The sequence below is a fragment of the Elgaria multicarinata genome, chromosome 21, assembly GCF_023053635.1.
Source record: "Elgaria multicarinata webbii isolate HBS135686 ecotype San Diego chromosome 21, rElgMul1.1.pri, whole genome shotgun sequence".
NCBI classification, from domain to species: domain Eukaryota; kingdom Metazoa; phylum Chordata; class Lepidosauria; order Squamata; family Anguidae; genus Elgaria; species Elgaria multicarinata.
In genome coordinates, this window is record NC_086191.1 from 1,902,110 (window position 1) to 1,917,594 (window position 15,485).

General features: G+C 54.4%; 1 protein-coding gene across 1 annotated transcript in view; it reads left to right on the forward strand.

Moving 5' to 3' along the window:
* COPA (COPI coat complex subunit alpha) overlaps positions 1 to 13,433 on the forward strand; it is a 45,895-nt gene extending 32,462 nt beyond the window's left edge. The window contains exons 21-33 of the mRNA XM_063146198.1: positions 179 to 274; positions 441 to 529; positions 1,241 to 1,364; positions 1,591 to 1,680; positions 2,210 to 2,319; positions 3,579 to 3,656; positions 4,134 to 4,202; positions 4,633 to 4,769; positions 8,036 to 8,222; positions 8,728 to 8,838; positions 9,531 to 9,692; positions 11,991 to 12,185; positions 12,755 to 13,433. Of these exons, the coding sequence (XP_063002268.1) occupies positions 179 to 274; positions 441 to 529; positions 1,241 to 1,364; positions 1,591 to 1,680; positions 2,210 to 2,319; positions 3,579 to 3,656; positions 4,134 to 4,202; positions 4,633 to 4,769; positions 8,036 to 8,222; positions 8,728 to 8,838; positions 9,531 to 9,692; positions 11,991 to 12,185; positions 12,755 to 12,814 (1,508 nt within the window). The 3' untranslated portion in view covers positions 12,815 to 13,433. The remainder of the gene's footprint in view (positions 1 to 178; positions 275 to 440; positions 530 to 1,240; positions 1,365 to 1,590; positions 1,681 to 2,209; positions 2,320 to 3,578; positions 3,657 to 4,133; positions 4,203 to 4,632; positions 4,770 to 8,035; positions 8,223 to 8,727; positions 8,839 to 9,530; positions 9,693 to 11,990; positions 12,186 to 12,754) is intronic.
* Positions 13,434 to 15,485: the final 2,052 nt, after the last annotated feature.

A 15,485-nucleotide genomic window follows, 5' to 3' on the forward strand; every position in this document is an offset into this window, starting at 1 on the left:
TGTAAGAGCTTCTTGCAAATTAGGAGAAGGGAGATTTGTAGAAGCAGCCAGAAATGATGCAGCCCTCGGAAAAAGCTGCCAGCTAATACCGTTTGGTGGAGGAATCGCAACTCTTGAGACACGGAGGGAGGGAGTTTGACTCTCTTTCTTTTTCCTTCCTTCTTATTCACTCTCGCAGCTGAGATCCGGAAGGACATGAGCGGCCACTACCAGAACGCCTTGTACCTGGGGGACGTGGCCGAGAGGGTGCGGATCCTGAAGAACTGCGGGCAGAGTGAGTAAACTGGAAACGCCCGGCTTGGGTTTCCCTCCCCACGTTCCCTCCGTTCTAGGGGGAGAACAGGGTGGCGTCCGGATAAACGGCTCCTCCTCGCTCGGCATGGCTGCTGCGGAGCCCTGCCCCTCATCCGGGCCTTTCCCTGCCTTGCCTGTCTTCTCAGAGTCCCTGGCCTACCTCACGGCCGCCACCCATGGCTTGGATGAAGAAGCAGAGAGCCTGAAAGAGACCTTTGACCCAGAAAAGGAAACGGTTAGTGGAGGGCTGAGCAGGGTGCTGTTGGCTGGCATTTTCTTTTTCTTCTCCTCTGATAAATGCTGTTGGAGGAGTGGTCGTCCGGAGGGGGGAGAGGGGGCACATTGGCCCAAGTCTCTCAGGCCCCATTTTGGACCTTACCTCCATCTTAGAGTTCGTAACCGCTGCAGCTGACCCCCAGATGATGCTGATGCTGCCATGGCCTTCTCTGCTGCAAGCACAGCCTGTCCCTGGGAGGACACCACCGAAGGGCCACCTTGACACCTCCCAAAGCACACGGCCACTTGCCCCGTTGAGATGCAAAGCTTTCTCAAACGGTGCCGCGTCGCTCAAACTTGCCCACCCCAATCAGCGTAGGACGCTGCTTAATTCTCCGCACAAAGCTGATTGTCGTTCTCGCCAGATCCCTTTGTGCACAACTGCATCGGTGCTTGGCCTCCTAGAAAGTTGGGGCCCCTTTCTGCACTTCAAGAGCTGAAGCCTCTTTCCGCTCCCTCAGTCAGGGTGCCCGTCTTGTCCAGGGCGCAGCTCATAAAGTGATCCCGAGCTGAAATCGCGGTCTGGCTCCCTGCCCCATCTACCTGGGCTCCTCATTCCCAATTAGACCCTTCTTCCTGTGGGGCGTTTTCTGCCACCAGGCGTCCGTTGCTGAGGTCCCGAGGTCTGCAAAGTGTTTTGAGAGCTTTTGGTTTCCTCCTCTTCCTTCAGATCCCAGACATTGACCCCGATGCCCAGTTGCTCCAGCCCCCAGCTCCCATCATGCCTCTGGACACCAACTGGCCCCTGCTCACGGTCTCCAAGGGCTTCTTTGAAGGGACAATTGCCAGCAAAGGTGAGGCCTCCTCTGGCCGCCTTCCCGGCCTCGGGCCATGCAGGGCAATGGCGACGGGGCAGGGGGAGACCGCAGGGGCTGCCGAGGTCATTCTGGGAGCCCCCAAGCCTGGCTGCCGTTGCCCTTCTCCGCACTGGAGATTCGCCACCAACTGATGTGGCGCTTGTCTCTTGAGGCGGCAACATCCCCCAACGGGGCAAAGGAGTGAACGTGTCCTTCCCTGCAGGTAAAGGCGGAGCGTTGGCTGCTGACATCGATATCGACACGGTGGGCACCGAAGGCTGGGGGGAAGATGCGGAGCTGCAGCTGGACGAAGGTGAGAGCGTTGGGGGCGGTCCGAGGCTCAGGCTCCCTGCCTGGGATTTGGTCCTGTCCTGGCACTGAGAATTGAGAACTGCTAGTTCTGCCTTCATCAAATCGTGTGCAGTTTCGAAGGGGAGCAGCCCGTGATGCCTATTTATCTCTCCGAAGGGCTCCGAGCCTGTGTTAACACCTCCTCTGCGCCATCTTCAGACGGGCACAAGCTGAGACTTCCAGCCCATTCCACCGTGCCCCAAAGCAACATCTGTTTCCCTCCCACTGTCCTTTTTCTGTTATTTGGTTCCCTCCCACCCCAACATTCACTCTGAGGAGGAGTTCTGGGGAGTTAACCTTCCTCGCTATGTGTGCGTTGGTCTTCATACCCTACTGTTACTTTGGGGTTTCTTTTTCCTAAAGCAGCAACACATCTGCCTGCCGTTTCTGTGTAGTTCTGGTTTAGCTAGCGAGTGAGGGGTGTGTGTGTGAGTGTGTGCCTGTTAACCCCCACCCACCCCGCCCTTCTAAACCTCCCCTCTCCCTTGCAGACGGCTTTGTGGATGCCGGGGAAGGCTTTGGCGATGAGGCCCTGGGGAAAGGCCACGACGAAGGAGGTGGATGGGAGATTGAAGAGGACCTGGATCTTCCGCCCGAACTGGTAAGTGAGCCCAAGGGGCGCAGCTCAGTGGCCCAGCCCCTGCTTTGCACGCTGGAGTTCCCAGGCTCAGTTCCCAGCTGCAGCAGCAGCTCCAAATAGAGCTGTGGAAAAAACCCTGCCTGAAATCCTGGAGAGCCCGCTGTTGCCAGTCAGTGTTGACAATACTGGGCTCAGTGGACCAAACGGGGTGGGGGTCTGACTCCGTCTAAGGCAGCTCCACACGTTCCCCTCGTTAACTGGTGGGATTTACCGTGACGGCAGTGATTGGTTTTAAAAGGACTTTATGCCATTCATATGAAGCTGCCAAGTGGGGATAATGGGAACTGTAGTGCACCTCTTCTGAGGGGGTCCAGTTTGAAGAAGGCTGGTCTGGCTCTTGGCCCACGGAGCCCAGTGTGGCCTTCTGTTTCTGGCAGCAGGATCCCGGCCGAAAAGGTCTCGTCGGCCACTTGCGTGCGAGCCTGCATCCTTTTCGCTGGAGGAGCCAGCGGAAGTGTGCGCTTCTATCCCTGATAGGCGGCTGCTGCTGCTGCTGTTATTTAAAATAGTTATTTACAGCTCCGTATCCGGAGTGGTGAACAAAGGAATAAAAAAGTAAAAGGATTAAAACAGTATATTAGAATCCTTCAGCTTAAACAGAATACCAATAAAATCAGTGGCTGATCAGTTGAGGAATGCTTCCTGGAAAAGAACTGTTTTGAGGAGGTGCCCACCTGACCTCCAGGGGCAGGGAGTTCCAAGGAGAAGGGGCCACCACACTAAAGGCTCTTCTCCTGGTGGACAGCAATCGGGCCAGAGGAGCCTGGCCTCTGATAACCTCAGTGACCGGGCAGGTTGGTAAGGGAGAAGGCGCGCTCTCAGGTATCCTGGTCCAAAGTTGTTTAACCAAGATAGCTCAGTGGAACCTCTTACTGCACAGGTGGTCAACCTCTGACTATCTTCCTGCCCTGTAACATGGTGGCCAAAAGAGTGTCCCGGTGGGGAACGCTACGTCTGGGATCAGAGGCACTCTGCCATTTGTCCGGGACATGAGTGCAATCACACCTCTCTGCTCATACCTTGTGGGCTTCTCATTGGGCTTCTGGTTGGCCACTCTGGGAACAGAACGCTGGACTCCATAGGTCTTTTGCCTGATCCAGCACAGCTGCTCTTTGTGTTCTTAAAAGGCTGGTTGTAGAAAAGTACAAAGCTGGTCTAGTAAGGCCACTGGTTATCCCTGACCCTGTTCTCTCATTGTCACCATTTTTTCCTGCTGCTAGGATGTCCCTGCCGGTCCCGCTGGGGAAGTGGAAGATGGCTTCTTTGTACCACCTACCAAAGGCACCAGCCCTGCACAGGTAGGAGGCCGCAAGCACAGGTGCAGGGCCCTTCGATACTGGGCGGCAAGAGAGAAGGTGCTGGCAAGCCCAGCAAGGAGCTGGGGAAAAGGGAAGGAGGGAGGGAGGGGTCAGAGCCAGGGGCTTGAAGGCTCTCTATTCTCCCTGCCCCCCATGTGTGTCCGCTGCTCCTAGTACTTAAGGCAACTGAAACCAATAACAAACACACAACAGAAACGCCATTTGAAAAGTATAAAAAACGAAGAAAATCAATTGGAGCAGTTCACCAGGTTGTAAGCTGCCTGTTTTGGGACACGATTTTAAAAAGATTTTTAGGCAGATGCTTAAGCACACGAGTGTGGGTGTGGGTGTGATCTGTCTGTTTTTAAATAGGTCTGGCTGGGTCCTGTCTCACTGCATGGAGATGAGTAGGGTTAGATTCCTGGTCCGATCCTGTAGATTTTGCGGTTCTAATTGGGCCCTTCCCTTTCCTCTTAGGTCTGGTGTAACAACTCCCAGTTGCCGGTTGATCACGTCCTGGCCAGCTCTTTTGAGACAGCCATGAGGGTAAGTTGCCTGTGGGCGATTGATCCACGCTGGGCGTGTGTACAGCGTGCTGATCCTTGAGGGCGGGTCGGAAGCGGTGGTCGTCTTTCTTTGTCCCAACAGCTTTGTTCCCCCCCTGAGCTTTGCCTTCCCTTTAGAGGTGTGGGGGCTTCTTTTTTAAGCCATCAGCATGGACAGTTGTGCTTGAAAATGGTCCGCGTTGAACTCCTCCCTAGGAGAGGCTCAGTTCTGATATGCCCCCCTCCCACCCCTCCTTAAGCAGGTAACGCGACCGCTCTTGATGTTGTTAAAGTGTGGGGCGTGCTAACTCGCATTTTGGGAGCTGGAAACGGAAGGGAGGGGCCCATGGAATAGTTCTTGAAGCGGCTGGCGGCTGCCTGTAGTGACGCCTTCCTCTCCTCTCCTCCCCCGGCTTCCCTTTTCTCTCCAGCTTCTCCATGACCAGGTGGGAGTGGCCACATTTGGCCCCTACAAGCAGCTCTTCCTGCAGACCTACGCCCGGGGGCGCACGACATACCAGGCTCTGCCCAGCCTCCCCGCCATGTATGGATACCCCCATCGCAATTGGTACGTGGCCGGCTGGACGCGTCGTCCCTTCTGCGGGAATTGGTGGCTGCGCTTGGCTGTCTCTCGCCACGTGCTGCCTAGGCTGCAAGCCAGGCATCTGGCCTCAGCGTTCCTTGCTGTTCGCTGCCTCCTGCGTTGGCTAATCCAGATATGGGCCTGCTGCTCTGATCTCTAGCACAAAGAGAAGAAGCAAGGCTTGAACTTCCCTGCAGCCTTCCAGAGGTTCTTCTCAGTAGTCTTGTACTTCCATAGTAGCCCATTGTAGGAGTGTTCTTCCCTCTCCATTCCCGGAAGGGATTGTCTTGCATTCAGAACAAGGAGGTGTGAATGAGAAATGTGGGGCCAGGTGGCCTGTCGAAAGCCACTCGCTATGCTTAGAGATGCCACCACCAGGCCCTGCTTGCAAATCTTTCTAACCTCATCAGGGTAGTGTAATAGAATTAACTTCATCCACATGCCTCAAATAACTGACAGCTCTCTTGCATTGTTCCTAAAACCTTCTAACAATAAATAAATGTAAGAGAACCCAGTCAATGAAAAGCTCTAGCTTTTACTCTCTTGCAGATGCTTACACCAGGAGAAGGGTGCAGGTAAACGGGGCTTCTCTGATAGTTCTCTGGGCGATTTGCAGCTGATCATCAAAAGTTTCTGGCTCCCAATAGTTTAACAGTAGCCGTCACAAAAATCCCTTCCTAAATTAAGCTGCTGAAATCAAGAAACCTTGGGACGAATGAGGGGTAGCTTTGTGTAAGAAAGGATTCGTGTGCTAGCTCCAGTTCCACTACTGAAAACAAAGTATTGAGTTCAGGGGCCTGCCTCGTTCTGCGGTCTCCATTTAAATGTTCTTTGAACATCATATTGACCGAGTTCACACATAATGGCAGCAGGAAGGAAAGGAAAGGAACCTCTCGTGCAAGCACTGAGTCATTACTGACTCTTGGAGGGACGCCCGCTTTCGCTGATGTTTTCTTGGCAGGCCTTATAGCAGGGTGGTTTGCCGTTGCCTTCCCCAGCCGTTATTACCTTTCCCCCAGCTAGCTGGGTACTCATTTTACCGACCTCAGGAGGATGGAAGGCTGAGTCGACCCGAGCCGGCTGCCTGAAACCAGCTTCCGCTGGGATCGAACTCAGGCCATGGGGAGAGTTTCGGCTGCAGAAACTGCTGCTTTACCGCTCTGCGCCACATAATGGCAGCAAGCCATCTGTTAATTAGTCATGGGTTAATTAGAGATGGCACTATCAAGTCCTAACTACAATTGAGGCTCGGTTTAGGGTCAGGAAGATAGGAAGCTGCCGTATATTGATCCTGTTCAGACGACACGCTAAGCCACAGTGGTTAAGCACTTGGAGCTAAACATGATGGCTGAGCGTACCGTGTGAGCTATTTATTTATTTATTGCATTTTTATACCGCCCAATAGCCGAAGCTCTCTGGGCGATTCACAAAAATTAAAACCATTCAAAGTATAAAACGAACATAAAAACTGAGTGTGTCATGTGAACTATAACTTAGCGTGTCGTGTGAACCATTCCTAACCGTGGAGCTACATAACCACATTTTAAACACGCTCACTCAGCATTTGCTGCAAAGGGGTTGGTGGTCTAAGCATGGCTTCGCGTATTGTCTGAATAGGCCCGCTGAGTCAGGCTACTGGTCCATCTAGCCCAGTATTGTGGACACTGACTGGCAGCAACAGCTCTCCAGGTTTCAGGCAGGACCCTTCCCTCGCCCCACCTGGAGATGTTTGCCGGGGATCAAACCCGGGACCTTCTGCAAGCATCGCGTGAGCCCTGCCACTGAGCCATGGCCCTCTCCTGCTTGATTTGCAGTTAGTAGTTGGGTTAACTGTGGGTGCTTTTACCCACAGTGTTGGGATTCGGACCACACCTAGCAGCACCCAATTGGGGTTGAAGATTCAGAAAGGTTGTGGAACACATCTGGAACACACTGCGGCAAATTATGGGTTAGCTCACAATTTCCCACCAAGTCCCAATACGAGCACACGTGTCTTAACGAAGAGCCAAGAGGGTTTTTTTTATAAGTGAAACTAGCCCTGGGAAGTTGTGATTTTGAGTGGAGGACTGGCGAGGTGCGTGCTTAAGCCTTACCCCACTGGCTGTTTCATTCTGGTCAAAGTAACTTTGCCCCTCAAGCTGCTTTTTCCTGCCTGGGGTTCCACAAACGTGTGATGTGGGGAGAGTTACTGAGCAGAAAAATGAGCCAGCCAGGAAACAATTAAATTCGACTCCCGTGCTCAAGATTGTCAGCTTCTGAGGCTGCTTTTCATTTTAAAAATCCTCCTTGGTTCTTAAATTCCACATATATGTATGCAACATGCAGCTGGCCACTTCTGTCTACACCCAGCCTCGGATTGGAGAGCCAGGATGGTGTAAAGGTCAGAGTATTAAACTCGGGGCGGGGAGGCCTGAGTTCACAGCCCCCACTCAACCAGTAAGCTCCATGGTGTGACTTTTGCAGAGGTGGCCTAGTCCAGGGAGAGGCAGGAGTCAGGCTTGCAGAACTTCTTTCATTTGTTTTACTACAGTCCTGAGGTCCACCAACCGTGCCTTCGTGCAAAATGGAGGCTTAGAATTAAAGAATTCAGGGCACAGGAATTAGTTTTGAGAACCAGAACGGAACGGAGCTCACAGTCATTGCACACACCAATCCACTCTGGTTTCCCCCAAGCTTCCCCCCCCTTTCAGTAGCATAATTTAGGGCCAGGTGGTGGGAGTTTGTTGCTTGTACTGCAAGTGCAGAAATCCTTGTTGAAATACTGCCAGTCACCCACAGAACCTCCTTCCTGCCTCTGGTTTTATCTACCTCACGGGGTGGATGTGAGGACAAACTAAAGAGGAGAGAACCCTTGAAGGAAAGGCGGGGTATAGAAGCAGTAAACCGATAAAATGGAGCTCTGGGCTGCTTGCGAAAGATCTTTCGCCACACTGGGCCTCTTCCTCGGTTCCCCCTACTGCCGTCAGGCACCCACCAGTTCGTTGTTTATCCCCCTCTCCCCCCCCAGGCCACAAACTGATGCAACCTGGAGAGGCATGAAAAGTAGTCTTTGCCTCTTTAAATCGGCACACGTGTTTTGATGCCGAGAGCCCCAGCTGGGAAATCAGTGGCAGATCTGTGCCGAGGTGATTCAGCCCCTCTCCCTCCCCCCAAGCCCTTCTGGCCATCCGGCCACTGAAGAAAAACAGCTGAGGCTCGAGCGCGTGCCACGGGGTCTGTTCTTCACCCTCCGGGTTTGCTCCCCTCCCCAGGAAAGAGGCTGGCTTGAAAAACGCCCTGCCGGCGGTAGGCCTGAAACTGAGCGACCTGATCCAGCGGCTGCAGCTCTGCTACCAGCTCACCACGGCAGGCAAGTTCGAGGAGGCGGTGGAGAAGTTCCGCTCCATCCTCCTGAGCGTGCCGCTGCTGGTGGTGGACAACAAGCAGGAGATTGCCGAGGTGAGTGGCCCCGTCTCTCCGGCCACGGGGGTCCAGGGCGGGCCTCGACCCGCTTGCGCGCTTCAGCTCCCTGCGGCTGGTGAAAGAAGATGCGGCCTTGCACATCTACCGCTAGGAGGGATGTCAGGCCAGGCGGTTCCCTGCATCGAGCCGTGGGGTCAGACTCGATGGCCTTAGAGGCCCCTTCCGACTCTGCAAGTACTTGCGGTACTAAAACAAAGCTCCAAAATCCTGCATTGGGTCTCACTTAGGTCTGCTTTTCAATCAGTTGTTCAAAACAAGTGCATTGGCATGTAATTGCACACTGCGGGATTCAACTTTGTGCAAAGTTATGGGGTCCATGGATGGTCCCACCTTCGAGAGCGGAACATCCTGCTCTTTCCCCCGTTTCCGCCCCTCACATTTCTCTTTCTGTTTCTGAGGCTTCACAAAGCGCTGCCCCAGACGTTGCCCTCCCTTCGGAGTCCAGAAGCGCTGGGCTAAATCTCTTCCCTTGGGTTTGCAGGCCCAGCAGCTGATCGCCATCTGCCGGGAATACATCGTGGGGCTGTCGATGGAGATTGAGAGGAAGAAGCTGCCCAAGGAGACGCTGGAGGAGCAGAAGCGCATCTGCGAGGTAGGGCAGCCGCCCCCTCCTGCCCGCACGTGTTGGCTTTGAGGCCTTGGCGGGGAAGTGGGGGCGGGTGTCGGACCCTTGTGCCATTGGGCAAAGGCGAGGGTGACCTTGAGTCTGCCTCCGTCTGCCCTCATTCCCTGGGATCCCTCCATCCCCACCCCCCAAAGTGCATCCACGGGATCTGTTAATAGTTCAGGCATGTAAATCTCTTCCTTAAAAATGAAACCTCCAAAGTGTCCTGCCGGATCAGACCAAGGAGCAGCTAGCCCAGGGGCTTGTTGAGTGTTCTTTGCAAGAGCCCCAGCAGCCAGCAGTCCACTGCAGCCTGCCTTCTGCCTGCCCCTGTCTGCTCAGGAACCCTGGCTTCTGGGCCTAGGAGCACCTCCACACAGCTGATAGATACGTGGCCATGGGGAGCCAGAGCATTTCCTTTGGGGTTCCCTGGGAGCTGCGGCACTCCGGACTTCAGCCCCAAAGCCCAGTCCTAACAGCCTTGCTGTGTGCGAAGACACAGCTGGGTCCGGCTGTGCATCCGGGGGCTGCCCTGCTCCCTCAGTCCTTGGACTGGAGTTCCCGCCAGAGTTTGAGCCTGAGATCTTCCACCGCTGAGCTGTGGAGCCCCTCCTACGCAAATGCTCCGCGCCCTCCGCCTAGCCCGCTCCCCTCAGGAACGGTGTTTTCCTGCCCCACAGATGGCTGCCTACTTCACCCACTCCAACCTGCAGCCCGTCCACATGATCCTGGTGCTGCGCACCGCCCTCAACCTCTTCTTCAAGCTCAAGAATTTCAAGACGGCTGCCACCTTCGCCCGACGCCTCCTGGAGCTCGGCCCCAAGCCCGAAGTGGCGCAGCAGGTGAGCGGGGTGAGGGGCAGTGGGGGGGGCAGGAGGGTCCCTGGAGTGCTGCTCTTTCGACATCTGAGACCTCTCTGGGAAAGACCCTCCTGCCTGGCAATGCAGAGAGCCAGGTGCCAGACTCCAGGGCCAGCCGGAATGGTCGGCGCTGGTTTTGCTGGGGCGTTAGCTCGGCTCAGTAGAAAACATCCTGAAGGTCCTTCATACGGGGCGGGGCAGGGCGTGCGCCATGAGGGCCGGTGTGATGTCATGGATGAGGGGTCTGGAAACAAAGCCCTATGAAGAGAGACTGAAAGAACTGGGCCTGTTTAGCCTGGAGAAGAGAAGATTGAGGGGAGACATGATAGCACTCTTCAAATACTTAAAAGGACATCACACAGAGGAGGGCCAGGATCTCTTCTCGATCCTCCCAGGGTGCAGGACACGGAATAACGGGCTCAAGTTAAAGGAAGCCAGATTCCAGCTGGACGTCAGGAAAAACTTCCTGACTGTTAGAGCAGTGCGACAATGGAATCAGCTACCTAGGGAGGTGGTGGGCTCTCCCACACTAGAGGCATTCAAGAGGCAGCTGGACAGCCATCTGTCAGGGATGCTTTAGGGTGGATTCCTGCATTGAGCAGGGGGTTGGACTGGATGGCCTTGTAGGACCCTTCCACATCTGCTATTCTATGATTCTATGAAGGGCTAGACCTGGATCTGGGGGAACCCAAGTTCCCATCCCCACATGAGAGTGTTCTTTGGGCCCAAAGGTGCTCATAAGTGGGGTGGGTGGGGGTTTGAGGTCGGATTCCCCAGTTCAAATCCCCACTTGAGAGTGAGAGAGAGTCTCACTCTCTCTCCTCCCATCTTTGTGAAGACCAATTAGGGGAAGGAGGAGCAATGTGTGTCACCCACCCTATGAACCCCTTGGAGGTAGTTTGAAAACAGGTCGTCCGATGTTAAGGCACTCGGCAGTCGAGCACTTTCTGCCGTTCTTTAAGACTTGGTGCAACCGGTTTATTCAGGCAAGATCTGCCAGCGGTTGTTAAAATGTCCCCATCAAGTGCAGGACGCCGGCAGCAGGAGCCATCGCCCTTGTGCGCCTCTTCTGATCTTCTGGAAGCATCTGGCTGGGTCCTCTTGGTAAAGGCAAGGGACACAAGACAACACCTTTTAACTGATCCAGCAAGACACTCTTTTCCCAAACTTGCAGGCTGTTGCCCTGACTAGAAAGGGTTCTCCTTCTTTTTTATTTTAGAGTGCAATAACCCCGTGTGGAGGTTCCAGGATAGGCGCAAGTGGAAGCCCGGCCCTTTAGCACAAGATGTCCTTCCCCTTGCTAGAAATGTCTCTGAGCAAAGAGGCCTTGGCCAGACCTGGCCGGGGCTCTTCCGCATCCTCAGTCTGCACTCCTGCGCATTCAAGGCGGGCTCCTGCTCCTCCTCCTCCTCCTCCTCCATTCTCCCCGCTCCCTCATCCCTTCACAAGATTCATGCAGGAACCGCCTGGAGGATCGGGCCCTCCCAGGCGATGGTCATCTTGAATTCCCCCCTCTGGGAGTTCCCCCCCCCCCCAATAGAAATGCCTTCGTTTGCGAAACCTTTCTGTCTTCAGATGGCCAGCAAAAAGTCGAGCCTTGGAGCCTGCCTTGCTGTGGGGCCCCAGGTGGGAATAACTATACAGGGGCATCAGCAGCTGGTTGGCCGCTGTGTGAACAGAGCCCTTGGACTGAGCCACCCTCAGGGCTCTTCTGATGTTCTTATGTACCCTTGGAAGCCAGAGTTGGTTTTGGCTCTTTTGCCTGCTCTGAAGTTGGCCTTGCCCAGCACAGCTAGACTCCTTGGTGTGAGGAACTTAAAGGCAGCTCTGGAAAGGGGGCCTCTCCTTCTCCAGAGGTGCCCAAGCCTGGATTCTCACCTGTCCAAGGTCAGAGTTGCTTATCACCTGAGGGGTGGCAGCTCTCCCTCCGAAGAATACCACAAAGGGCGTCTTGCAGTCGGTCCTACCGTGCAGGGTCGGGGGTACAGACCCCTGTTCGTCACAGCCCTGTGCCCTTCTTAATTCTTCACCCCACTCCAGAAGCTCTGCAAACCCTGATGAAATTGCGGACTCCAGGTGGGTAGGCGGAGTAACAAGAGTTTGCATGGTGGTGGTGTGTGTGTGTGTGAGAGATCTTCACAGAGTTGGTGGAAATGCCGCCCCCTTCCCCTGTTCATGCCAAAGAGCTCAAGAGGAAAATGGCTCCTGTAGACCCCGGGGTCCTCTTTTCTTGTGCCTCCCGGCCACTGCTCAGTTCCTCCTGTTCTCCCCCCTTTCCAGACACGCAAGGTCCTGACCGCCTGCGAGAAGAACCCCACCGACGCCTACCAGCTCAACTACGACATGCACAACCCCTTCGATATCTGCGCCGCCTCCTATCGGCCCATCTACCGGGGCAAGCCGGTGGAGAAGTGCCCGCTCAGCGGGGCTTGTTACAGTCCCGAATTCCGCGGCCAGATTTGCAGAGTCACGACTGTAAGTGCGACCTCGCCCACCTGCAGCCCTCTACTGGGCGCAGTTCTTACATCAGGGGCTGTTCTGCTGCTTTGCTAGGGCCCGGGACAAGAAGACGGTGCGTGTGCCATGGCTTTTGAGAGAGGCCAGCACAAGCCTGCCCGTGCGGTGGAGTGGTTGACTGTGGGGAGGGCCCTGCCTCTTTATAGTCCCCCGTGTAAAAAGGCCCCTGCAAATGGATACATTTTAAAAACGAGCACCTCAGAGAAAGCGACTGGTCGGCCAGCTGGCTCCCTGCTGTGCTAGTTTTCTCCTTGCATGGAGGATTAAAAATCGCATCCTCCGCTTGCAGTCTGAAATGGCTTGGAACGCTGCCTTCTCCTTCTGCAACACGCCTACAGTAGGGCGGGGAGGTGGGCCTCACTCTACCGCCAGCCTCAGGCAGAGTCTGGATCTCAGAGGCTCTATGCAACCTTTGGGGCCTGGAGAAGGCAAGCAGGGTGGGGCGCTTTCCCTGATAAGGCCAAATTATGCCAAACTCACGCCACCAGATTAGCAAGACGCTAACCACGTCCCCTTTGGTCATCCAGGTGACGGAAATCGGCAAGGACGTCATTGGCTTGAGAATCAGCCCTCTGCAGTTCCGCTGAAGTTGTGCAGCTGTTCTTGCATACACATCCAGGCAACTTCTCCCCCTGTTCTTCCTTCAACTTCTTTTTTCATTGCCCCCCTGGTATGTCCCTCCCCCACCTCTCCCTCCTTCCCTGTTGCCAATTCATGGCCCCTTTCCACCCCCCTACTCAGCCTGTCCCCTGTGCAGCTGTTCAGATGAGAATCGAAGGCCTCAGTCCTCAGGCACAGCCTGGTTGCTCATTGCGCGGCTGTCAGGCCGGCCGTGTTTGGCCGCTGTGCCTCCTTCTGCCCCTTCTAACTGCTGCCCCCTTGAGAATCAGGCGTAGGGGACGTGCCGCTCCCGGAATCCCACCACCTTCCGGCGAGTCAGTGGGACTTTCCTGGACGTTCCTTGGGAATCAAGGCTGGAAGAAGCTGCCGGAGGGCGGAAGGCTGAGGAAGGGCACGCGGGGCGCTGGAGGGCCCTTGCCAAAAACAAGGCTCTGGAGTTCCCACATCTCGTGCGACTGTGCTGGAGTACAATGCTGAAGGGGCTCAAAACCCCACCGCCTCTTTTTGCAATTCCCCCACATCCGAAAGCTCCCCTTGTTTTCTTAGTCACACTTTAATAAAGTGATGTTACTCCGTGGAAAAAAAGTGTCTGCTGTATTCTTTGAATTCAGAGGTCTTCCGTCGACGCAAGAAGGACCACCGAACTTGGCAAATGGAGAAGGAGCCCTTCTTGCCCAGAGCAGACGTGCCAGTTATTAATTGGGGCCCCAGGCTCTTTGCAAGGGGAACCCAGAGGTGTAGGGCTGAATGGGGCTCGACACCCGGGTGAGATGTTCTCCGGACATGTGGAGATGGTTCCCACAGAAATCCGTTTGCAGAGATATCTGCCTGCCTGCCTTCCGTTCTTCTCACGCTGACTCGCCTTGCCTTGTCCTCTAGTGGGAATTTGACCTGGGGGTGGGGGGAGTGTGTGTATAGGGGAGAGGCCCTGGAGGGGAAGCAGGTTTCAGGACAAGTAGGGCAGGCCTAGCAGGGGCCACTAGAGGGTAAAAGATGCTTGACGTTCTGAGGGAGAGAGACCAGCATCTCTTCCAAGACAAAGGGCCTCCCCAGAGCTGGTCTATGGGGTGATGGAGCGGCCCACGGGAGGCTGCTGCCCTATAGGGACTGGGATGGAACGTCGTTTTTATTCTCCAGCAGCATCAGGCCCCAGGTGGCCCCACGGCTCTGGAAAGATTCCTGTAGCAAAGCTTACCTGTTGCCCACATTGTGTACCAAGCTCAGGCTTGCCTTCTCTCAGGTGTTTTAAGCCTTTTAGTGTTGAAGATCTACGGTTTCAGTCCCTGTGGAGGGGCTTTTCCCTTTTGTACCTAGTGAAGGTGAAGATGAAAGAAGCTCCATTGGACCGCCCACCAGCAGCACCTCCATTTTGTCTGGATTGAGCTTCCGTTTAGGGGAGCACATGAGACCCTCTCCATGGGTGGAAATAACGTGCACAAGATAACGTAGCACATCACCTCCCTCCTCCACCAACTATGTTCATGAGAATGAATTCCCCACGTGTACATCCGTAGGCAGAGAGAGCTCAGGGATGGATGAACCAAAAATAGCAAAGCAAGGAGGGGCACTGGGCTAGGGCAGAAAAGCCCCAGTGTGGACCATGGGGTAATTTCAGAATTAGAAGAAAAACATTTATTTCAGGACTCATGAAATGTATGTATGGGGTGGGATCATATGTGTGGGGCAGGCATGTTCGAAGTTTCTACTGGGGGGCCCCAAAGTGATGCTTGGGCCCTGATCATTGTCCGGAGTGGAAACATTCGCTTGGCAGATGCTGCTCTGTCTTAACTATCCCTTGAGCGTTGGAGTTGTTTGCTTTTCATAGAATCATAGAATAGCAGAGTTGGAAGGGGCCTACAAGGCCACCGAGTCCAACCCCCTGCTCAATGCAGGAATCCACCCTAAAGCATCCCTGACAGATGGTTGTCCAGCTGCCCCTTGAAGGCCTCTAGTGTGGGAGAGCCCACCACCTCCCTAGGTCACTGGTTCCACTGTCGCACTGCTCTAATAGTCAGGAAGTTTTTCCTGCTGTCCAGCTGGAATCTGGCTTCCTTTAACTTGAGCCCATTATTCCGTGTCCTGCACTCTGGGAGGATCGAGAAGAGATCCTGGCCCTCCTCTGTGTGACAACCTTTTAAGTATTTGAAGAGTGCTATCATGTCTCCCCTCAATCTTCTCTTCTCCAGGCTAAACATGCCCAGTTCTTTCAGTCTCTCTTCATAGGGCTTTGTTTCTAGACCTCTGATCATCCTGGTTGCCCTCCTCTGAACACGCTTCAGCTTGTCTGCATCCTTCTCGAATTGTGGAGCCCAGAACTGGACACAATACTCTAGATGAGGCCTAACCAGGGCTGAATAGAGAGGAACCAGTACCTCACATGATTTGGAAGCTATACTTCTATTAATGCAGCCCAAAATAGCATTTGCCTTTCTTGCAGCCATATCGCACTGTTGCCTCATATTCAGTTTGCAATCTACAACAATTCCAAGATCCTTCTCGTTTGTAGTATTGCTGAGCCAAGTATCCCCCATCTTGTAACTGTGCATTTGGTTTCTATTTCCTAGATGTAGAACTTGGCATTTATCCCTATTAAATTTCATCCTGTTGTTTTCAGCCCAGCACTCTAGCCTATCAAGA